At 39.3% G+C, this 25,623-nt stretch overlaps 1 protein-coding gene across 3 annotated transcripts in view; it reads right to left on the bottom strand.

Annotated features, from left to right (window-relative positions):
- SPECC1L (sperm antigen with calponin homology and coiled-coil domains 1 like) overlaps positions 1-25,623 on the bottom strand; it is a 142,592-nt gene that overhangs the window by 90,107 nt on the left and 26,862 nt on the right. For all 3 annotated transcript variants that reach the window (XM_058690955.1, XM_058690953.1, XM_058690954.1), the window contains 2 exons: positions 18,678-18,867; positions 2,538-2,691 (listed from right to left, as the gene is read on the bottom strand). In XM_058690955.1, coding sequence (XP_058546938.1) covers positions 2,538-2,691; positions 18,678-18,830 — 307 coding nt within the window. In that variant the 5' untranslated portion in view covers positions 18,831-18,867. The remainder of the gene's footprint in view (positions 1-2,537; positions 2,692-18,677; positions 18,868-25,623) is intronic.

Genomic DNA, 25,623 nt, shown 5'->3' with positions numbered 1-25,623 from the left:
AAAGAAAAGCTCCCCTTCTGAGATTATTGTGACCAGCGAGTAGATAGAAAAATCTGAGTTACAGACAAGTGAACTGGTCTTAGAGAAGTCATGAGGAGTAAATAAACATAGAGTAGATGAACTGAAGAAGTAAGGATGTTGTTATGGGCTGAATTGTGTCCTATAAATTCTTATGTTGAGGACATAACCCCCAGTACCTCAGAATGTGACTGTATTTTGAAAAAGAGTAATCGGGGCGCCTGGGTGGCGCAGTCGGTTAAGCGTCCGACTTCAGCCAGGTCACGATCTCGCGGTCCGTGAGTTCGAGCCCCGCGTCAGGCTCTGGGCTGATGGCTCGGAGCCTGGAGCCTGTTTCCGATTCTGTGTCTCCCTCTCTCTCTGCCCCTCCCCCGTTCATGCTCTGTCTCTCTCTCTGTCCCAAAAATAAATAAAAAAAACGTTGAAAAAAAAAAAAAAAAATTAAAAAAAAAAAAAAAAAAAAAAAAAAAAAAAAAAGAAAAAGAGTAATCAACTTAAAGAGGTACTTATGTTAACAGAGGGTTATTAGGGTGGGCCCTAATCCAATCTGACTGGTATCTTTATAAGAAGAGGAGAATGGGATACAGACAGAGAGAGGGACCACCATGTGAGGACACAAGGAGAAAACAGCCATCTACAAGCCAAGGAGAGAGGCCTCAGAAGAAACCAAACTGGCTGACAACCTTGATCTCAGACTTCAACCAGTTTTAGTGAGAAACTAAATGTCTGTGTTTGAGTCACCCAGGCTGTGTATTTTGTTACGAGTGCCCTAGCAAACTAATACAGATGTATAAAGCTGCCACCAGTAGGGGCAATGGATCCAGGGAGGTGATAACTGAATTCAGCCGTGTGAGGGAAGGTGTCAGTAGGGAACCAAGGCCCAAATCCAAGGGATCTCTCCCAGTAAATTCTAAAAACTGGAAACAGGAAGATATATAGATGATATTAGAGTACTTAATTTCCTTCTTACCACACAAGCTGGAGTGTTAAATGTGGTGATGACCTCAGGCTTGAAAATAAAAGACCTAAGGTGCAGCCGTTGCTCCACTACCAGCTTTGTGGCCCGGTACAAAGCGAGTACCCAATAAATATTTTCTGAGCAAACAAATGCAAGGCCTTAGGCCAAGATACTTGAGCTTTAAGCATAGCTCTCACAACTCTAAAATGAGGATAATAATAGCCTCTACCTCATAGGGCTATAGTGAGCATAAAATGGAATGATGCCTAATATAATGCCTTCCATGTTTCCTCCTCGTGATCATAGACATGACTATTATAATTAGCAGGAGGGTGTGATCTGGGATGGAAGGAAAAAACCACAGAAGGTCAAAGCAAGAGAGAGGACAGTAGATAAACCTGAGCTAGAAAAAAGTCTAATACATACAAAAAGGGCTAAGAGCCTAAATAAGGATGATAAAGAAGGTCTGTTATAATCTTTACTAACAGGCTTTCATCAGCTGTATTACAAACATATGGTCTTGTGTTCATTGGAAGACTTAAAGTTTTTCTGTAAGTGTAAAAAGTAAAAAATGATAGCATTACTCCTTGGACTACAGGACGAGTTAACTTATGGACTCTATCAAATCTAAAGCCAAATTGCTACTAATGAATAAAGAAAGAATGGTAGAACAGGAATGAATGGATACAGGCATTGATCATCAAAGGCTGCCTATATCATGGAAAGACAGACAACCAAAAATGATATGCCTAGTAGTGGATGGACAACTACCATGTTTGAAGGAGTCTTGGGGGTAAAAAATGAACCTGAATCTATCCCATCAAGACTCTAGATCCAATCGCATTAACAGTAAACAAACAAAGGAACATGGCCAAGGACATCAAAGGGATGTGACATCAAAATACAGATCACAGGAAAGTATAGGTCAAACAAACAGTTTTTACAAAAATTAAATTATAAGATAAAAATAGATTTAAGAAAGAAAACTTAAGAGGGGCGCCTGGGTGGCTCAGTCGGTTAAGTATCTGACTTCAGCTCAGGTCATTTCATGGTTAGTGAGTTCAAGCCCCGTGTTGGGCTCTGTGCTGACAGTTCAGAGCCTGGAGCCTGCTTCGGATTCTGTGTCTCCCTCTCTCTCTCTGCCCCTCCCCCACTCATACTCTGTCTCTGTCTCTTGAAAATAAATAAATGTTAAAAAAATTTTTTTTTAAGTTGTAAATTTGAGTATTTCTCTATGATTTGAAGAATGATTATTAATTATTTTAAGTACTGATAATGGCATTGTGATTTTCTTTTTAGAAGAATCCTTATCTTTCAAAGATAATTATAAATTTGTGGAAGAAATTAAATGACACCTGGAATTTGCTTCAAAATAACAAGGAGGGGAGGTGGATGTCAAGGAATTCAGACTGGCCATCAGTTGATAAGGGTGATGAGTACATGGGGTTGAAATACAAATACATGTCTGACATTTTCTAATTAGTGGAACCCCTTAAATACCACTGCACTCTGGCTTCAAACAAAAAAGCACTTTAACTCTTATTCTGAATGCCACCTATACCTGTGCTGATCTTGGATTTATTCTCCACGGTGGTCATGGCAGGGACCGATGCTGAAGATGCAGCAGAAGGGCAGGTGCTTTTCTTTCCTTTAACACCATTAGTCACTGTCACCCCTCCAGCCATTCCAGCTAAGAGGTCATCATTGCTCTTGGTCTAGAAGTAACAGAAAAGAAAAACAAATTGACTAGATGAAGCAAGAGTAAATAACATTTTGAGACTAAAGGAAAGTTCTTGGCTTTTATATTAAATTCAAGAGCCTCACAAAGACTTTCTGACAGTTACCAATGCATCATACTGTGCTGCAGAGAGTACTTTACTGGTTTATAAACAATCACACATTTCTTTTAAAAATGCAAAACTCTGGGGCGCCTGGGTGGCTCAGTTGGTTAAGCATCTGACTTTGGCTCAGGTCACGATCTCACAGTTCATGAGTTCAAGCCCCACATCAGGTTCTATGCTGACAGCTTAGAGCCTGCAGCCTGCTTCAGATTCTGTGTCTCCCACTTCTCTCTTTCCCTCTCCTGCTCACGTTCTGTCTCTCTCTCTCTAAAAAATAAACATTAAAAAAAGTTTTTTTAATAAAAATAAAAATACAAAAATATGGGGTGCGTGGGCGACTCAGTCAGTTGAGTGTCAACCCTTGATAACAGCTCAGGTTGCGATCCTGGGGGTAAGGGATTTGAGCCCTGTGTCGGGCTCCATGCTAAGCATGGACCCTGCTTGAGATTCTCTTTCTCTTTCTCTTTCTCTTTCTCTTTCTCTCTCTCTCTCTCTCTCTCTCTCTCTCTCTTCCTCTGCCCCTCTCCCTAAGTGGCGTGCTCTCTCAAATAAAAATAAAATAAAATAAAATTTAATTTAATTTAAAAATTATATATATAATCAAAAACTTTATGGAAGCCGACTGTGTGCCCACATGTGCCACAGTCAGTGGGGGAGTGGAAAAAGTGAAGACATACTCTTTATTACTTTCAGATAGGACGTGACTTACGAACAGGGATCATCTGAGCACTATCACATGGGCTCCCAGTAAAGTTCTGTAATACCAAAGAAAATGCCATCCTGCAATTTCTAGAGAGAAAAACCACTGAGAATCCGATATAATATTCATTGCTTTATAGTAAATCATGGATGTAAAGTGATGGAGCCATTATTTGGAAATTTAGTTTTCTTATCTGATCTAATTTTTTAGTAGTCTAATTTAAGCCAAAATTGAAAGGTTTTGGTTTTTTTTGTTGTTGTTGTTAAAAAAAATTTTTTTTTTTAACATTTATTTTTGAGACAGAGAGAGACAGAGCATGAACGGGGGAGGGGCAGAGAGAGAGGGAGACACAGAATCGGAAGCAGGCTCCAGGCTCTGAGCCATCAGCCCAGAGCCCGATGCGGGGCTCGAACTCACGGACCGCGAGATCGTGACCTGAGCTGAAGTCGGACGCTTAACCGACTGAGCCACCCAGGCGCCCCTGAAAGTTTTTTTAAAGCCGAGGTAATATATAGAAAACTAGAGAGTTTATGGTTAGAGTGAGGGTTAGTCAGTCTAAATGATCATACTACTTGAGAAAGACCCTTTGTATTAATTTATTTATATTTTATAAAGACGACTGAAAAAAATATGAGCTTTTTACAAAGAAAACAGGTGGCCGCAGCAACTTCTAACTCAACACGTCCCCAGAGGCAAGGGAAACAAAAGCAAAAATGTACTGGGACCTCATCAAAATAAAAACCTGCACAGCAAAGGAAACAATCAGCAAAACTAAAAGGCAACTGACAGAATGGGAGAAGATATTTGCAAACGACATATCAGATAAAGGGTTAGTATCCAAAATCTATAAAGAACTTATCAAACTCAACACCCAAAAAACAGATAATCCAGTGAAGAAATGGGCAAAAGGCATGAATAGACACTTCTCCAAGGAAGACATCCAGATGGCCAACCGACACATGAAAAAAGCTCAACATCACTCATCATCAGGGAAATTCAAATCAAAACCACAATGAGGTATCACCTTACACCTGTCAGAATGGCTAACATTAACAACTCAGGCAACAACAGATGTTGGCGAGGATGCAGAGAAAGAAGATCTCTTTTGCATTGTTGGTGGGAATGCAAGCTGGTGCAGCCACTCTGGAAAACAGTATGAAGGTTCCTCAAAAAATTAAAAATAGAACTACCCTACGACCCGGCAATTGCACTACTAAGTATTTATCCAAGGGACACAGGTATGCTGTTTTGAAGGGACATATGCACCCCAATGTTTACAGCAGCACTATCAACAATAGCCAAAGTATGGAAAGGGCCCAAATGTCCATCGATGGATGAATAAAGAAAATGTGGTATACCTTTTCTGCCACCAGGTGTGGGGCACCTGGGTGGTTCAGTCGGTTGAGTGTCCGACTTCGCTCAGGTCATGATCTCACAGCTTGTGAGTTCGAGCCCCGCGTCGGGCTCTGTGCTCAGAGCCTGGAGCCTGCTTCTGCTTCTGTGTCTCCCTCTCTCTCTGCCCCTAACTCACTCACATTCTGTCTCTGTCTCTCTCAAAAATAAATAAACATTAAAAAAAAATTTTTTTTAAAGAAGATGTGGTGTATATATATACAATGGAGTATTAGTCAGCAATCAAAAAGAATGAAATCTTGCCAATTGCAACTATGTGGATGGAACTAGAGGGTATTACGCTAAGCGAAATTAGTCAGAAAGACAAATATCATATGACTTCACTCATATGAGGACTTTAAGAGACAAAACAAATGAACATAAGGGAAGGGAAATAAAAATAATATAAAAACAGGGAGGGGAACAAAACATAAGGGACTCTTAAATATGGAGAACAACAGAGGGTTACTGGAGGGATTGTGGGAGGGGGGATGGGCTAAATGGGTAAGGGGCATTAAGGAATATACTCCTGAAATCATTGCTGTACTATATGCTAACTAATTTGGATGTAAATTTTAAAAAATAAAATTAAAAATAAAATAAAATAAAGTAAAAAGAAAACAGACATAAACTATACTTCAATTAAAAAAAACAAAATAAGCACTCTGGATAATGAGATTGGGTATAAAATTATTACTTAAAAAAAAGAATGAAAAAAATTTTATTTCTAGAAAGAACATAGAGGAGTTAAAAATCTGTGAAAAAAAGAAAAACTACCTTTTTTTAAATATAATTTATTGTCAAATCAGCTTACATACAACACACAGTGCTCATCCCATCAAGTGCCCTCTTCAGTGCCCATCACCCATTTTCTCCTCTCACCCACCCCCCACATCCACCCTCAGTTTGTTCTCTGTATTTAAGAGTCTCTTGTGGTTTGCCTCCTTCCCTCTCTGTTCATAACTAATTTTTTTCCCCTCCCCTTCCCCCATGGTCTTCTGTTAAGTTTCTCAAGATCCGCATATGAGTGAAAACATATGATATCTTTCTCTGACTGACTTACTTCACTTAGCACAATACCTTCCAGTTCCATCCACGTTGCTACAAGTGGCCAGATTTCATTCTTTCTCATTGCCAAGTAGCATTCCATTGTGTATATAAACCACATCTTCTTTATCCATTCATCAGTTGGTGGACATTTAGGCTCTTTCCATAATCTGGCTATTGTTGAAAGCACTGCTATAAACATTGGGGTACGTGTGCCCCTATGCATCAGCACTCCTGTATCCCTTGGGTAAATTCCTAGTAGTGCTATTGCTGGGTCATAGGGTAGTTCTATTTTTAATTTTTTGAGGAACCTCCACATTGTTTTCTAGAGCGGCTGCACCAATTTGCATTCCCACCAACAGTGCAAGAGGGTTCCCGTTTCTCCACATCCTCACCAGCACCTATGAAAAACTACTTTTTAATAAAAGAACCAAAAGTTTTGTCCCATGAAGGTGAAAGCACAAGTTAACCAACCGATTTAATATTATTGTCTATCTGGAGCCAAGCTTACTCTTAGATAATCATAATAAATTCATTTCAATAAATCAAAATGGCTCACAAATTATTAATCTCTAAAGTCTCTTCCTGTTCTAAATGTTAGTGGAGTAGATTCTGTTCTCATCATTCAATTATAAAAGTTACAATATAATACCATTAGGTAGGTCAGTCTCACTAAAAAAGAGGTAGAAAAAGATTAATGTTTTAATTTAAATGAATTAAACTAATTAAGCTTTGGTAATTTAGAGTTGTCACATTATGAAAAATCTGGTTATGTAAGAAGGAAGGAGGATATTGCATTAATCATAAAGGATTGCTCATATTCTTTAAGACTAGTTCCTGTTTATGAAATTGATCATCAACTATGATACAAAAAGAATCTGCAAATTAAGTTCTACTTCCTTCCTGTCAATTTGCCCCTCATCCATTAGTCAGTATATAAACTCAACACACTCTTATGTTTTCAAATCACCTTTTATATTCTGTTAATAAAAGTTAAATTATCTTTGAGGTATTTTTTTCTTTCTCCATAAGTTAAATATGTTTTCTTTCATAAAAATTACATCTGAAGACAACCCTACACAGTCATGTGAAAAGTGGCTTAATCAACACACTTCTGTTTACTATTTGTCTTTGGTTAATGGTGGAGTTCAACATACCTCAGAGAACCAAGTCAAAAATTCTGCAATTATCACATTAACTATGATAGTAGAGTAATGGCACATGAATAAACCAGTGGAACACAAAAGAATCCCAAAAGAAACTGCTTATATAGATACCTGTTTTATGACCAAAGAAAAAGTACAGGAAAAAAAATGCGTTTTTCAATAAATAGTACTAGGTTAATAGTATATTCACACACACACAAAAAAACCCCTACAAAAATGAGTAAGCCCTATTTCACACCAAATCAAAAATAAGTCCCAAGGTTTTCTATGACTCAAAATCCTGAATGATAAAACAAAGAATTGATAAACCTAAGTCTATAAAAATTAAAATCTTAAAAAAAAATTTAATCCTGTGTATGATACACAAATATCATCGTAAGCAAAATTTTAAAAAATGAGAAACGGGGAGAGTATATCTGCAATACCTCACAAATAAACAGCTAATATCCTTAATACAAAAAGAACTCTTAGCAATAAAGGGGTAAAAGACACATAGAAAGGTGACCAAAATGAACTATCACATATAATGAATACAGACACAATACAAAAGATATAACCAGTCTAACTCACAATAGGAGAAATGTAAATTAAACAACATTAAGACACCACATCTCACCTAAGAGACTGGCAAAAATGAAGAGTTATGCCACGTTCCTTTGGGAAGGATGTGGGGAAACAGGCACACTCATAGTTTGCTGGTGAGAACACAGCTGGATGTGGCCTTATGAAAGGAACCCAGCAATGTCTAACAGAACTACATATGCATTTACCTTGTGCCCAGCAATCCCACCTCTAGGAATTTCACCCGAAGACATACCTCCAATAATACAAAAATACATATACATAAGGTTAGTCAATGCAGCATTGTTTTTAACTGCAAAATACTGGAAACACTTTGAATGTCCATACATAGGACACTAGCTGAAAAAACTGTAGTACATCCATACAAAGACACATTAAACAGAATGAGAAAGGCTGCCATAAATTGGTATAAAGAGAGTTCTAGAATATATTAGGTGACAAAAAGAAAATGGGCAGAAGTAGATCTAATTATGGCAACTTTTGGGTAACAAAGGGGAAATAAAAAAATAAATATACATGTATCTGATCATTTGTGCAAAAGGAACACAGGAAGGATAAAAACAAAAACCCAACCAGACTCTTAACCTCCTAGGGACAGGTGGGGACAGAGTAAGAAGGAATCAGGGAGGAGAGGGGCACTTTTCACATCTTGTCCTAGTTCTGACATGTAGAACTGAACTGTGGTAGTGTTTCACATGCTGGCAGTAAATTAAAATTAAATAAACAAGGGTTTATGGTTTCCCCTAAAACGGAACACAATAGGAACAAATAGACCAAACTGCATTTCAAATAAATGACATAGTCACACGGGGTAGGGGGCAGGGGAAGAATCCAAATATCTTCTGAAAACAGTATTTTGACCATAAATCCTCAAACTCTCAAGCTAACCACTAAAAAGTATACATTTTGAACTCTAGCTAGTAGATTTGTTTTTGGCAGTGGCATGGGTGAGCAATTCTCTAACTATTGGCTGTATATTCTAGGATTTAGAAAATAAGTAAATATAGATAATGAAAACCAGGTCTCTCACTGTCAAGAGATTGGGATTACGATTACATAAAGTGAAAAGGCTACTCTAAACATTGTATGTATGTCAACTGGATTTGGAAGTAACAGTGTGAACTCATAGGCTTTTTTTTTTTTAATGTTTATTTTTGAGAGAGAGAGAAAAAAAAAGAGAGAGAGAGCAGGGGAGGGGCAGAGAGGGAGACACAGAAGCAGAAGTAGGCTCCAGGCTCTGAGTTGTCAGCACATTACCTGACACAGGACTCAAACCCATGGACCGCGAGATCATGACCTGAGATGAATTTGGCCACCCAAATAAGCCATCCAGGCGCCCCTCACAGGTTTTCAATATATGGAGAGAAACAGATATGAAAATTGATACAGATGTGTGTGTGTGTGTATGTTTCCTCTCTTGTCTACTAAGCAGGCTTAAAAACCATACACTCAAAAGCAAGAGCACACCTCATTTCCAAAGGCTTTAAGTTCCATCCTCTACTAAAAGGAACAAGTCCTCTTTGGAGAAAAGGCTGACTGACTATAGGGCTGGGGCTGGAGAAATAGAAAACTTATCATGTCAGGATGTCCACTCTCACCGCTGTTGTTTAACATAGTGTTGGAAGTTCTAGCATCAACAATCAGACAACAAAAGGAAATCAAAGGCATCAAAATTGGCAAAGATGAAGTTAAGCTTTCACTTTTTGCAGATGACATGATATTATACGTGGAAAATCCGATAGATTCCACCAGAAGTCTGCTAGAACTGATACATGAATTTAGCAAAGTTGCAGGATACAAAATCAATGTACAGAAATCAGTTGCATTCTTATACACTAATAATGAAGCAACAGAAAGACAAATAAAGAAACTGATCCCATTCACAACTGCACCAAGAAGCATAAAATACCTAGGAATAAATCTAACCAAAGATGTAAAAGATCTGTATGCTGAAAACTATAGAAAGCTTATGAAGGAAATTGAAGAAGATATAAAGAAATGGAAAAACATTCCATGCTCATGGGTTGGAAGAATAAATATTGTCAAAATGTCAATACTACCCAAAGCTATCTACACATTCAATGCAATCCCAATCAAAATTGCACCAGCATTCTTCTCGAAACTAGAACAAGCAATCCTAAAATTCATATGGAACCACAAAAGGCCCCGAATAGCCAAAGTAATTTTGAAGAAGAAGACCAAAGGGGGAGGCATCACAATCCCAGACTTTAGCCTCTACTACAAAGCTGTCATCATCAAGACAGCATGGTATTGGCACAAAAACAGACACATAGACCAATGGAATAGAATAGAAACCCCAGAACTAGACCCACAAACGTAAGGCCAACTAATCTTTGACAAAGCAGGAAAGAACATCCAATGGAAAAAAGGCAGTCTCTTTAACAAATGGTGCTGGGAGAACTGGACAGCAACATGCAGAAGATTGAAACTAGACCACTTTCTCACACCATTCACAAAAATAAACTCAAAATGGATAAAGGACCTGAATGTGAGACAGGAAACCATCAAAACCCTAGAAGAGAAAGCAGGAAAAGACCTCTCTGACCTCAGCCGTAGCAATTTCTTACTTGACACATCCCCAAAGGCAAGGGAATTAAAAGCAAAAATGAACTACTGGGACCTTATGACGATAAAAAGCTTCTGCACAACAAAGGAAACAATCAACAAAACCAGAAGGCAACCAACGGAATGGGAAAAGATATTTGCAAATGACATATCGGACAAAGGGCTAGTATCCAAAATCTATAAAGAGCTCACCAAACTCCACACCCGAAAAACAAATAACCCAGTGAAGAAATGGGCAGAAAACATGAATAGACACTTCTCTAAAGAAGACATCCGGATGGCAAACAGGCACATGAAAAGATGCTCAACGTCGCTCCTCATCACGGAAATACAAATCAAAACCACACTCAGATATCACCTCACGCCAGTCAGAGTGGCCAAAATGAACAAATCAGGAGACTATAGATGCTGGCGAGGATGTGGAGAAATGGGAACCCTCTTGCACTGTTGGTGGGAATGCAAATTGGTGCAGCCACTCTGGAAAACAGTGTGGAGGTTCCTCAGAAAATTAAAAATAGACCTACCCTATGACCCAGCAATAGCACTGCTAGGAATTTACCCAAGGGATACAGGAGTACTGATGCATAGGGGCACTTGTACCCCAATGTTTATAGCAGCACTCTCAACAATAGCCAAATTATGGAAAGAGCCTAAATGTCCATCAGCTGATGAATGGATAAAGAAGATGTGGTTTATATACACAATGGAATACTACGTGGCAATGAGAAAGAATGAAATATGGCCTTTTGTAGCAACCTGGATGGAACTGGAGAGTGTGATGCTAAGTGAAATAAGCCATACAGAGAAAGACAGATACCATATGGTTTCACTCTTATGTGGATCCTGAGAAACTTAACAGAAACCCATGGGGGAGGGGAAGGAAAAAAAAAAGGGGGGGTTAGAGTGGAAGAGAGCCAAAGCATAAGAGACTCTTAAAAACTGAGAACAAACTGAGGGTTAATGGGGGGTGGGAGGGAGGCGAGGGTGGGTGATGGGTATTGAGGAGAGAACCTTTTGGGATGAGCACTGGGTGTTGTATGGAAACCAATTTGACAATAAACTTCGTATACTGAAGAAGAAAAAAAAAAAAGAAAACTTACATCAGAAATTAAGAGGCTGTTCAAAAAAGAACAGGAACATGTCAAAAGAACATAGGAGCCAGCTTGAAGGGGACAATCTGAGCATCAAAATAAATCATGCTAACCATTGACAGCCCACTGAATAAACAGTCCATTATTCCACACTAATATGCAACTACTAAATGTAGAAAGAATGATGGAATTAAAAAACTACCACTTGGCAAAAATCATACTAATAACAGATTCTGGAAAGAATTACCAAAAATTGCTAGTTAGGGTGTGAAAGTTTGATGACAAAGAGGGTATTTATAAAATCTCCCAAGTGTTTTTGATAAGATACTTTATTAATTAACAAAAGGAAACATGGTAACCTGATAGTGGAAAAAAACAGACACCACCCTAATCAAATTAAGTTAATATCACCAGAAATGGAACAGATTGACAGCATGTACTTCTGGAAATGCTATGCCAAGGACATGTGGCTTCTGTAGGACTTCTGCCAAAAGTGCATATCCTCAACCTAATCACAAAGAAACATGAGAAACCTAAATTTGGAAGATAGTCTACCAAATAAACTGGCCTACACTCTTCTGCAATGTCAAGGTCATAAAAGACAAAAACTGAGGAACTATTCTAGATTTAAGAAGAATTTGGAGAGCATGACAACTAACTGTAATTCACTGTCCTAGACTGAAAGCTGGACCAGAAAAAAATGTTTGTCTTTTTTGCTAAAATGGACATTGGCACAATTGGTGAAATTTAATTAAAGTCTATAGATGAGATACTAGCATTTTATCAATGTTCACTTCCAGATCTAGTAACTATACTCTGGTTACAAGAGAAAATATCCTTGTTTTTTGGGAAATGCACACTGAAATATCCAGCAGTAAAGAAGCATTATCTCTACAATTTACACTTTCAAGTTCAAGAAAAAATTATATATGTATGTAGTACACGTGTAAAGGGAAAATGACCAGCCATGATAAGAGGTTAACATGTAGGGGGGCGCCTGGGTGGCTCAGTAGTTAAGCATCTGACTCTCAATTTTGGCTCAGGTCACGATCCCACAGTTTGTGAGTTCAAGTCCCACATAGGGCTCTGTGCTGAAGGCGCAGAGCCTGCTTGGGATTCTCTCTTTCCCTCTCTCTCTACCCCTCTCCTGCTCATGTGCACACATGTGTATAGTCTCTCTCCCTCTCAAAATAAATTAAAAATAATAATAATAATAATAATAATACTCTTGAAAAAATACAGGAGACTCTCTTCCTGACCTTGGGATGACGAAACATTCCATAAACACACACACATACACACCACACATCCCTAACTATAAAGAAAAAATTAACAAACTGGACTATATTAAAATTAAGAACTTCCATTTATCAAAAGATACCATTAAAGAAAGAGAAAGAAAAGGCACAGAGTGGGAGGACATATGTGCAAGACATATAAATGACAAAGGACTCACATCTAGAATAGCCAAAGAACTATAAATCATTACAAAAAAGACACACTACACCACTTCATATCCATTTCAGTGGTTACTATTAAAGAAAAAAAAAGTGTGGTGAGGACATGGGAAAATTAAAACACTTGTTGGGAAGAGAATTCCTTGATGGGAATGTAAAATGGTAGAGCTGCTGTGGAAAACAGTATGGAGGCTCCTCAAAAAATTAAAAATATAATTATCATATGACCCAGAAATTCCACTTCTGAATATATCCCCTAAAAACTGAAAGCAGGGCCTCTAAGAGATATTTTCTCACACAATTTCACAGCTATTATTTACAACAGCCAAAAGTCCACACAGAAACAACCATAGTGTCCATTGATGGAAGAATGGATAAACAAAATGTGGTATATACATACAGTAGAATACTATTAAACCTTTAAAAAGGAAATTCTGATACATGCTACCATGTGGATGAACTCTGAGACCATTATGCTAAGTGAAATCAGCCAGTGGCAAAAAGACAAATATGATTCCACTCATATGAAGTACTTACATAGTCGGATTCAAAGAGACAGAAGGTAGTTGCCAGAGGCTGGGGAGGGGGAATGGGGAGTTGTTGATTAATGGAGACAGAGTTTCAGTTTTGCAAGATGAAAAAGTTCTGGAGATGGATGGTGGGAACAGTTGCTCAATGTGAATGTACTTAATAGTACTGAACCGTACACTTAAAAATGGTTAAGACGGTAAATGTGTTTTACTACAAAAAAAAAAAAAAAGTTAAAAAAGAGAGACAACATAGTAAAAAAAATGGGCAAGTGATTTTAAGAAGCACTTCACAAATAAGATATCTAACTGTCCACTAAACACATAAAAGTAAGATACAAAAATGTGCTTAATCCCACTGATAATAATGCAAATGCAAACTGAAGCCACTTCGGAATCCCTCTACATACACCTGAATGGTTAAAATGGAGAGTGACTTAAATGCAGGTGACAATGTGGAGCCACCAGCAGTGTAAAATGGGAAATGATCTGGCCCTATATCCAAGAAAGCTGAACACTATGCACCCTATGACCTCATAGTTTCACTCCTAGTTACAGAGCCAACAGAAATGGCTGTACATGTGGGCTAAAAGACATGAATAAGAATGTTCCTGGGGCACCTGGGTGGCTCAGTCAATTAGGTGTCTGACTTCGGCTCAAGTGATGATCTCACGGTTCATGAGTTTGGGCCCCGAATCAGGCTCTGTGCTGACAGCTCAGAGCCTGGAGCCTGCTTTGGATTCTGTGTCTCTCTCTCTCTCTCTCTTTGCCCTCCCCCCGCTCACACTCTGTCCCTCTTGCTCAAAAATAAACATTAAAAAAAATTTTTTTTTAAATGTTCCTAACAATACTGTTCTTAGTAGCCACAAAAGGGAAACTCCAGATGTCCATCAATAACAGAACAGATGAGTGACATAGTCATTCCATGGACTAGTAATCTGCAATGAAGACAGAACTGCTGTTATAACAATATGGATAAGCAAAGTGATGGTAACACTGAGTTAAGGATATCATACAGACACAGAAAAGAACAGAGTGTACAATTATACCTATGTAAAGATAAAAAATTAGCAAAATTCAGACACCTGGTTGGCATAGTTGGTAGAGCATGCAACTCTTGATCTCAGGGTTCTAAGTTCGAGCCCCATGTTGGGTGTAGAGATTACTTAAAAATAAAAATCTTAAAAAACATTAGCAAAAATAACCTCTGGAGCTAGAAGTTAGGATGGTAGTTACTTCTAGAAAGGGCAGAAATTGAGAGGGGACATGTGGGGAGCCACTGTGATATAAGTGTGCTCTGTTCCTTGACCTAGTGGTGGCTGCAGAGTATATTTGCTTTGTGGTGATTCACTACACTGAACACAAGTGGTTTTGTGTTCTGGGTGTATACTTCATCAAAAAACTAAAAACAGGGATGCTTGGCTGGCTCAGTCAGAAGAGCATGCAACACTTGATCTCAGGTGGGGTTGTGAGCTTGAGCCCTATGTTGGGTGCAGAGATTACTAAAAAAATAAAGAAAGAAAAGAAACTTAAAAAATTAAAAACAAAAAACAACTCTGTACTCACCAACTTCCTTTTACATGAAGCTACTGCAGGCTGATATTTTTCCCTATTTCAATTTTTGTTAACACAATTCTGCAAATGCATGTGCATTTCCACATGTAAACTCCACCCTCCCCCACCATTAACAACAGGCCAAAAAATAAAATTGATGGAGGGAAGAGATTTTTAGCCTACTTTTTAATAACAGATACAAAAATATCATTTGATAAAAAACTTCTAGATACAGGCGCACCTGGCTGGTTCAATTGGTAGAACATCCAACTCTTGATCTCAGGGTCATAAATTCAAGCCTCATGTTGGGTATAGAGTTTACTTAATAAAAAAAAAAAAAAAGAATAAAACAAATTTTCATTTTTTTAACATTTATTTATTTTTGAGAGACAGAGAGAGACAAAGCATGAGCCAGGGAGGGGCAGAGAGAGGGGGAAACACAGAATCCAAAGCAGGCTCCAGGCTCTGAGCTGTCAGCACAGAGCCTGATGTGGGGCTCGAACTCACAAACTGTGAGATCATGAACTGAGCTGAAGTTGGATGCTTAACCGACTGAGCCACTCAGGTGCACCAATGAAAAATTTTTTTAAAAAGAATGTTTAAAAAAAACCCTTCCAGATACAAATAATGAAACAATACAACTAATGTATACATGCTTCTCAAGGTAAAGTCCACGTTTCATGGTCTGCATCACCAACTCAAAATTTAAGTTTAGTTTTTAAATTTTGCCTTTCAAGTTTCAGAGGTGGATTGTTCAATCACACGGTTAACTAATTTTTATACCGAAAAGGTATATGATCACAAATAATCATAATCATCACAGTCATCAATTATTTAGACAGATTCTAACTGAAGTAACTACAATTTACTACTTATCTATTAACCTTTAGAAAAATGTATTCTTGGGACAATAAAAAAGTATATTACTTCTACTACAAGGATTAACCATGAACACCTGAGCAGTGTGTGAAACCTGGAAAGTGCAGGCACATAGGAGACCAAATCATCCTCTCCGCTCACTGTGACAAAGAACTAGTCATACAAAGGCTCCAAACCAGACATCATAGCTACTCACAAGAATGGGAATAATTTCCTCAAAACTAGGAACAGTGGGTGGCTCAGTCGGTTAAGCATCTGATTTTGGCGTAGGTCATGATCTCATAGGTTCATGAGTTCAAGCCCTGCGTCGGGCTCTGTGCTGACAGCTAGGAGCCTGGAGCCTGCTTCAGATTCTGTGTCTCCCTCTCTCTCTGCCCCTCCCCCATGCACTCTCTGTCTCTCAAAAAATAATAATAATAATAATTAATTAATTTAAAAACCTAGGAACAGCAGTAGTGTTGTATTTTATATTTACAAAAGTTCCAATCAGCAGTGAGGTGCTCTGGTCAAAAAAGGTCCTTTCTCCTCCACCTTAACTAAATCTAGCCCCAAACAATATTTGAAATGAGAGGTAAAGAAACGTCCCCAGGCCCTGCCACTATAAGAAAAGTGTTGAACACTGTGCAGTGACAGAGACACATATGTGGGTGGTGAGTATGTGTACATGGTGTCTACATGATCAAAAGCCAACAGCTTCATTCATCTGGTTAATCATCAATGCTCCAACCCAGTTACAGGAATTCAAGTTGTGGGAAGTGTCCAAATGCCAGTAGAGAAGCACAGTGAAGTATGAAAAATTAGGAAAATAAAATAACACTTAATTTTGTGGGGTCTCCAAACCCTTTTGATCTGAAATTTTCAATTTTTCTGTTCATTTTCACTATTTCTTTCTTTCCTTCTGTGTCTTCTTCAATTTCTATTCAGTGACATTTTTCTTCTCCTTTCTTAAGTAAAAGCAATTGCTTCAGTCTGGATAAAGTGTTCCCAAACAGTTTCACCTCTTCTGAGACCCTTCCCACTCCACACACCCCCTACTTAAAAGAGCCAACAAAGGAGAGCCACAGCTATGGACAGCTGGCCATGTGCTGGCACAGAGCAGGAATACAGTTGTTTTTGCTTTACAATAAAAAAGTACTCACTGTTCAAAACCAAACTACCATCAACTCCAGATACAGACCTCAGAAGATCTGACATGCCTCCTCAGGGCACACTCCATAGTGAACCTTCAAAAACTCTGCTTGCCACTGATGGGGAGGCAACAGAAGGAAAGCAGAACATATCCAATGCCAATGTTTCAACCTGTTCTTCCAGTCACGTAAATAAAAGGTCACCCAGTCACAAAGACACTCTGCTCTGAAGACAACCCTAGCAACTAAGTAACCTGTTAGGTCAGAAAATGCCAGCTATCTTACACAAAAGAGTGACAGCACTGCCACCAAGGAAGCAATTCAGGATGCTGATTCAGACTAACGGAAGTAGGACAAAGGTCTATTCCTGGTAGCCATAGGATGACACCCAGCAGCTCATCAAAGCTGTAGCAAGGAAGAAATCTGGGGGCAGGTGGAGTATGTCTGGGTTTAGTTTTGACAACCCTGGAATAGAAAAACCAGCATTCCCAGCTAGATCTTTCAATACATATAAGGAATTCCCTCATCTGCTGTTCCCATGAGATGCTTCTTAAAATAATTAAGCCACAATCTATCAAAGCCCTGCCTGGACAAAAGGCTTTTAAACAGATCATGTTTCAAGCAGTGCTTGGTTTCTCCCTATCAGACTAGCAGAAACCCTCTCCAGGTTTTCTCCATAGAGTCAAAGTTTCTACTCAAAACACAAAATTCCCAGGACAAACAAGCAAAGAACAAATAAGTAGATTCTGCACGAAGAAAGACTAGAAGACTGTGTGGATCTCTGCAGTGGATCTAAGATTTGACCAGCAGAAAAATGGTCTGGAGTCATCTTGTCCCTTGGATGGTCCAGATCAACCGAGACACTGAGAACACCCAAAGAAGACTATTATTTTCAGAAATCAGTCCTGAGCTGGTAAAAATTTCTAGAGGTAATCAATAAAAATGCTACTACCTGTCATTTTCAAAGCACTTGCCATGTGCCAGATTCTGTGCTAACCACTTCCATACATTCCTCCTTTCATCCTGACTATGATGACGCCGTGAAGCACATGCATACAAAGCCTGGGTCCGTCTGCTATTGAAGCCCATAGCCACTATCCTGTACCAACAAGAACTAAACCAGCCTCAAAAAGAATGTAAGAAAAACGAGTTATGCTCTAACTAAATAAATATTACCCAATTTTAACGGGATTAATACAGGATTAGCTGTCAGAAAAAGAGTAACAGTTTACGGTGTGCAAGGGGGTAAGACTGGAAATAAAAAATCCAATCTAGGGGTTCCAGGAATGTTATTGCTGGTCATCCTTTAAGACCTGGCACACATGCTCTTTTCATAAAACCTTCTTGGGCTGGAAACAATGTTTTCCTGAAATGCTTACACCGCTTTCCTGCTCTCCCGGGTATCTGAATTTTTTGCGTGAATTTTAGTTATGTTTGTATATGACAACCTCCACTCGTTACACCACAAGCTCCTTGAAGGCAGACTCTACCTCCAGCTCACACCAGCACAAGAGCCTTGCACAAGGCAAGTGCTCAGTGATTTGCTTCACAATAAGCCTACTATTTGGTTTCATTCATAAAGTCAGACCAAACACACCAAGTATACCACACTGTAAACTCTTCAAAGGCTGTGTGTTCCCAGAGGTTCGCAGAAGGCAAACCCTAAATAATGTTTATTTAATAAATCAAACATTTTAAGATTCACTCCTCCTAAAATCCATCACATATTCAAACACTGCCACATTTTAATACCTTTGACAATGATGCTGTTGTTCCAGGTTTTATGAGTTTGCCTCCTGTAGATGCTGAAGAGCTGTTTTCAGGTTTAGTTTTTTCTACTGTTTGTGTTTTGCTTATCCCAGACACTTTAGGCACTGAGCCAACACTCCTGCTTGCTTTCTTCATTCTGGGCTGCCTCTTTGTGATGCATTTACAAGCAAATCTGTGAAAAGAAATGGCATTATACTGAGAACACAACTGGAAGAAAACTCTGTAGAAATTTGTTTCTGAAAAATTTTATTATAAATAAATAAATAAAAAGATAAATAAAACTGTTTGAAAGCTCAATGTTGATGCAGAAAAGAAAAAGCTGAAAAGGTCTTAGACTTAATCAGAATGCACCCCATGTTTAAGGCTTCCTCCTTGAATATTACTAGCTTGAAACTATTTTGTGCATTTCAGTTCAGTCATTAAAAAGAATATCCTAGATCTCTAATGGAACTGGCTAAATACAACACAGCATACATTATTTTTGGCATTTAATGAAGCAATAATCAACCTGCCATTTGAGAATTAGCCATTTTACATGTATCTGAGGGTGATCGTATTTTCCAAATTATCCAGCATAGTCTTAATTTCAAATACTTGCTGTGATAGCCTCATAGAAGCCAGGAGAACTTCCCAGAAACTCTAACATTCAGTATCTAAATATATTTCTCAGCTTCTCTCTTTTATCCAGAGGTAGCATCAAAATTCCTTATTGGAGGGGGGAGTACAGGGGGTACCTGGGTGGCTCAGTCAGTTAAGCATCTGACTTCAGCTCAGGTCATGATCTCGAGGTTCATGGGTTTGGGCCCTGTGTCAGGCTCTGTGCTGATAGCTCAGAGCCTGGAGTCTGCTTTGGATACTGTCTCCCTCTCTCTCTCTTTGCCCCTCCCCCACTTTTGTGCACTCACTCTCTCTCTCTCTCTCAAAAATAAACAAACATTTAAAAAAGTCTTTATCGTAACATAAACCTTGAGGCAGCTGAGTGGCTCAAGTGTGGTTAAGCATCAGGTCACAATCTCATGGTTTGTAAGTTTGAGCCCTCTTCACTGACAGTGCAGTGCCTGCTTGGGATTCTCTCTCGCTCTCTGCCCCTCTCCCACTTGTGCACTCTCTCTCAAAATAAATAAATAAACTTAAAAAAAAAAAAAACTTTGGGAAAAAAAGAATATAAATCTCAATTTTTTGGTTCAGAAAACAAGGGCATCTATATTACCCGTAAGGAATGTGGCAAGTCTACCACCTAATGGCTCATACCTGATTTCACAGCTTAGAGGACTTAGAATAACACTGGCAGCACACAAAACTGCACCCAGATAAACCTTTAAATATATTTTTATTAACTAAGCTAGAAAAGCAATCCCTACAGTAAAGCATGTTTGGAAAGATGCCATGGACCAGGCTGGGTAGAGCAATACAATTCACAAAATGAAAGCCTACTTGAATGTAAGAAAGTTTGTGTATGGTGACTCTGAGACACTATAATCAGCACAAAAAGAGGCTATTCTATTCTATGAAGATTTCTACACGCTAATAAAAATAAACTTACAGAAGAACCTTTGGTTCTTTCCAGAAGAAGGCTATTGGAAAGAAAAGGCTCTTTCCAATAGCCTTAATGAATACTTTACCTAGACTGAGCTCGAACACTCCAGATTTATCTTGCCTTGACATAATACAAACTGTACCAACTGGTTTGGTGGCAGGAGCAGTGAGACAGGGTGAAGGGGGCTCTGCTCCACCCTCAACACGATAAGGCCTTTGAGAAAAAGGCACTGTTATTAACAGCAACCAAAACACAGCGACACCTCAGAGACTCTGCTGCCTACCCTTCCTCCAACTTCCTGGTTATTCCTTATAGAAAATATTGTATACAGTAATGATCAAATTATCCACCTTTTTTTTTTTAACGGTTTAGCTTTCTACTTTCTATTCCATTTGAGTAATCTGCCCAGTGGAAGTACTCCCTACAGTTCAGCTCCACCATCTATTTCCTACACCTTCCCAGAGGATACTGAAACTGACCAAGATAGATTCAAGTAGCTTCCCCCTGCCAACCAGCAAGGAATGACACTGGGTCCATCACTAACTCAGAGTACTGTGGAAAACAATCAAGTCCCCAAGAGGCTTTCCTTCAACTTTTCACTTTCTCTTGTTTACCTGTTTGGGTTTTTTTGTTGTTGTTTTTTGTTTTTTTTGTTGTTGTTGTTGTTTTTCTGTTTTGGGGTGGGGGTAGAGAGACAGAGACAGCATGAGTGGGGTGGGGGCAGAGGGAGAGGGACAGAGAGAATCCTAAGAAGGCTCCACGCTGCCAGCACAGGGCCCAATGCAGGGCTCAAACCCACAAAGCCAGGAGATCCTGACCTGAGCCAAAACTAAGAGCCAGACACTTAACCGACTGAGCCACCCATGCGCCCCTTACCTGCTCTTTTCTAAGTCTCATATCTTGCATATGGCTCCCTGGAGTTTTGTTCTTTTCTTCTCCAAATTCCATGCCTGCACCCCTTTTCTACACCACTCAGACCCTCTGCCATTCTCTGCCTACTTGTCCAACTCCTGCCAAATTAACTTCTCCTAGACAGGCAGCACCCAACAGAACCTACTGCAATGATGAAAATGTTCTATGTGTATTTGTGCTGTCCAACATAGTAACCACTGGCCACTTGTGGCTACTGAGCACTTGAAATGTGGCTAGTGTGACTGAGGAACTTAATTTTAAGTTTCATTTTAACCAATTTAAACTTAAAGGTACATGGTAGCTACCAAAATGGACAATGTAACAGACTGTCCCTTTCCTGCTGCTATCACCTAAAACCTAATGAATTACCACTTTTGACCCACTAGGAAGGCTATAATCAAAAAGATAGATGGTAACAAATGTTGGAAAGAATGTGCAGTAATTAAAACCTTCACATGCAGCATAAAATGATCCAGCTGCTTTGGAAAAGAGTCTAGCAGTTCCATTTCAAATGGTTAAACACAGAGTTACCATACAATCCAGCAATTCTATTCCTGGGTTTATACCCAAGAGAAATAAAAACATTTGTCCACACACAAACTTACGTACAAATGTCCATAGAAAGATTATTCATAATAGCCACAAACTGGAAACAACCCAAACAACCTCAAAAAATTCTCCCAAATTAAACTATAACAGAGCATTTAGATTACTTTTCATTATCAGCATGTATTTGTTACTGGATACATATTACTATCACTTAGTTCTATTTACATGCTTTCTACATACAAAATAACTTTTTGTTTCAATTCCAAATGTCTATCAACTGGTGAAAGATAAAGCAAATATGGCATACCTATTAAATGGAGTATTATTTTGGCATAAAAAAGAAATGAACTACCACTACCAGGGTACCTGGGTGGCTCAGGCAGCTGAGCATTTGACTATTGGTTTCAGCTCAGGTCATGTCGTCATGGTTCCTGGGTTCGAGCCCTGCATCAGGCTCCACGTTATCAGCAGAGCCTGCTTGGGATTCTCTCTCTCTGCGCCTCCTCCACTCATTCTCCCTTTCCCTCTCTCTCTCAAAAATAAATAAATAAAACTTAAAAAAAAAATGAACTACCAACAGAAAGTATAACATGGATGAACCCTGAAATCATTATACCAGGTGAAAGAAACCAGACACAAAGAATCACGTATATATGATTCCATTTATACAAACTGTCCAGAATAGGCAAATTCATAGAGACAGAAAGTAGATAAGGGTTATCAGAGGCTAGGGTAGCGGAAATGGATACTGACTGCTAATGGACACAAGGCTTCTTTTGGGGGACGAAACATTCTAGACATTCAGTTTTTAAATGGGGGAATTGTACGGAAATATGAATTATATCTCAATAAAGCTGTTACAAAAACAAAACAAACCCTGGGGCTCCTGGCTAGCTCAGGGAAGAGCATGAGACTCTTGATGTTAGGGTTCTGAGTTTGAGTCCCACATTGGGTATAGAGATTACTTAAAAATAAAATCTTTAAAAAAATTAAAAACCTAATAAAAATCAAACAAGGACTTCTAGAAAGTAAATCCCAACACTGTAAAATACCCAATAAGATAAAGAAAAGGACTACAGTCTTGCAAACATCTGAGATGAGGCAAGCAGCACAGCCAAAAGCTTTAAAGATGCTGAGATACATAACTGGTCCAGGCGCCTGGCAGCTTGAGATCTTAGGAGAACTTAGACCAGTGGTTCTCACCCACATTGGACCCAAAGCTCCCTTTCTATAATAAATATGTAAATACCCTTTACTACTGAGTGAAATCCAAAGCTAACCTATTTAAGGCTAGCTTTGGATTGTATATATTGTATATACATACAGATGCTTTCTAAAGACATATGTGGCAAATACAACTTTTTAAAAAATGTTTTATTATTTATTTGTGTGTGTGTGTGTGTGTGTGTGTGTGTGTGTGTGTGTGAGAGAGAGAGAGAGAGAGAGAGAGAGAGAGAGCGCGCGCAAGCATGAGTGGGGGAGGGGCGGAGAGAGAGGGAGACAGAATCTGAAGCAGGCTCCAGGCTCTGAGCTATCAGCACAGAGCCTGACACGGGGCTTGAACCCACCAACTGTGAGATCATGACCTGAGCCAAAGTCGGACGCTTAACCAACTGAGCCACCCAGACGCTCCTAAAACTTTTATAAAAATAAAAAATAGAAGTATTCTGTAATAAAATAAATGTGAATTTCAATATGTGAATGTTCAAGCAATACTATGCTAGGAACAAAACAGTCAGAAATCACACCTCTAAGTTAAATCACTGAATTTGACAACTGCAAATAGTCTTGACTTGGGCCTGTGGTGGTACTACAACTGAGATACCATGCCATCTATCATGCATACTATCAATAATATGATTTTCGGGACACCTGGGTGGCTTAACCGGTTGAGTATCTGACTTCGGCTCAGGTCATGATCTCAGGGTTCATAGGTTTGAGTCCTGCATCTGTGCTGACAGCTCAGAGCCTGGAGCCTACTTCTGATTCTGTGTGTGTCTCTCTCTCTCCCCTCCCCCACTCGTGTTCTGTCTCTCTTTCTCTCTCTAATAAACATTAAAATAATAACAATAATAATAATTATGTGATTTTCTAAGAGGATGAACCACATTTAGTGTGATAGTCAATTTTATATGCCAACTGACTACACCACAGAGTGCATAAACTTTTGGTCAAATTATCCTGGGTGTAAGGATGTTTCTGAAAGAGATTAACATTTAAATTTAGTTTCCTGACTCCTTGAGTTGGGATGTTGGTCTTTTCCTGTCTTTGGACTCCAACTTGAAAAACTGTATCTTGGGGTGCCTGGTTGGCTCAGTCGGTTAAGCAGCCGACTTCGGCTCAGGTCATGATCTCGCGGTCCGTGAGTTCGAGCCCCGCGTCGGACTCTGTGCTGACAGCTCAGAGCCTGGAGCCTGTTTCAGATTCTGTGTCTCCCTCTCTCTGACCCTCCTCCGTTCAGGCTCTGTCTCTCTCTGTCTCAAAAATAAATAAACGTTAAAAAAAAATTTTAAAAAAAAAAGAAAAACTGTATCTTCTTGGCTCTCAAGCCCACCAACTTTCAGACTAGAATTTACACCATCAGCTCTCTTGGTTCTCAGGCCTTCAGACTTGGACCAGAACTTACACTGTTGGCTCTCCTGGGTCTCCAGCTTGCTGACTGCAGATCCTGATACTTCTCAGCTCCATGATCATGTGAGCCAACTCCTTGTAATAAATCTATTTTGGGGGAGCACCTAGGGTGGCTCAGTTGGTTGAGCATCCGACTTCAGCTCAGGCCATGTCATGATCTCACGGTTTATGTGTTTGAGTCCCACATCAGGCTCGCTGCTGTTAGCGCAGAGCAGGCTTCCAATCCTCTGTCCCCCTCTCAAACTGCCTCTCTCTCTCAAAAATCAATAAAACATTAAAAAAAAAAAACTTAAAAAGAAAATCTGTGTGTGTGTGTGTGTGTGTGTGTGTGTGTGTGTGTGTGTGTAGATCTTACTGGTTCTGTTCCTCTGGAGAACCCTGAATAATAAACTTGGTAAAGCTGAGAACAAAACAATTTCTCCTCAATGTCTACAGTAACTGCATTCCTGGAAAATTCCAGAAAGTGTAGTTCCAAAACTACACTTAAAAAATGCCTTCTTTGTGTAAAATCGAATTAGATTCTAGGCTCAGTCATAAGCATTTTTTTTCTATCTATGTAAATTATTCAGCAAGATATTCCAAAGTTGTGGCAGATCACAGGAAAAGTTTGGTTCTATGGAATGGACACTTCATTGAGTCTAGAATTCCATGGCCCCTACCTACTAAATTTCAACAGCAACCACCAACCATTGAGACAACCAAAAAAGCTTCCATGATTTTCTAAAACAACCCCTATCTAAGGACAAAAGTCTTCAAAAACAGATTATAATTCATCAGTAGACCTTGGCCCCTACCTGGTTAAGAAGGGGGAATCACTACCCTCCCTAGAGAGCCTCTAGAGTCCCCTGAGCATAGGAGAGATTACAGAATGGAGGCAAAGGACCAGCACAGTTCACAGCACTTCAAGTGCCTGGAAGTTTAAAAAAGGGGTGGTGTGGTGTATGTAAGTAACTACTATCCCTTCCCCAATTCTGTTCAGCGCCGTCATGTCAGCACCCACCTCTCATCCAGAGAAGTCAAGGTTCAGGGGGACTAAAAAGCAGCCCTCCTCACGGTAGTAACAGTATGGATCCTGTCTCTCTCTATATACTAAGAATAATCTCAAACTACAATAAATCCATGAAGTATGTTAGATATCTTTCTCAAACAATATTTCTTAAAAACATCAAAATTGACGCACTGCTCCCAAAATAGGGAAAGGCACTGAAGGCCTTGAGCCGTGCCCTTCCGCCAACCCCCTCCCGGCCCAGCAAAGGGGCAGGCATCATGTCCCAGCTGTGCGGTACCCAGTACAGTTCA

This window comes from Neofelis nebulosa, chromosome 11 (genome assembly GCF_028018385.1).
Source record: "Neofelis nebulosa isolate mNeoNeb1 chromosome 11, mNeoNeb1.pri, whole genome shotgun sequence".
Classification (NCBI taxonomy): domain Eukaryota; kingdom Metazoa; phylum Chordata; class Mammalia; order Carnivora; family Felidae; genus Neofelis; species Neofelis nebulosa.
The sequence above is the reverse complement of the archived record's forward strand: the minus strand, read 5'-3'. Positions and strand labels throughout refer to the sequence as shown.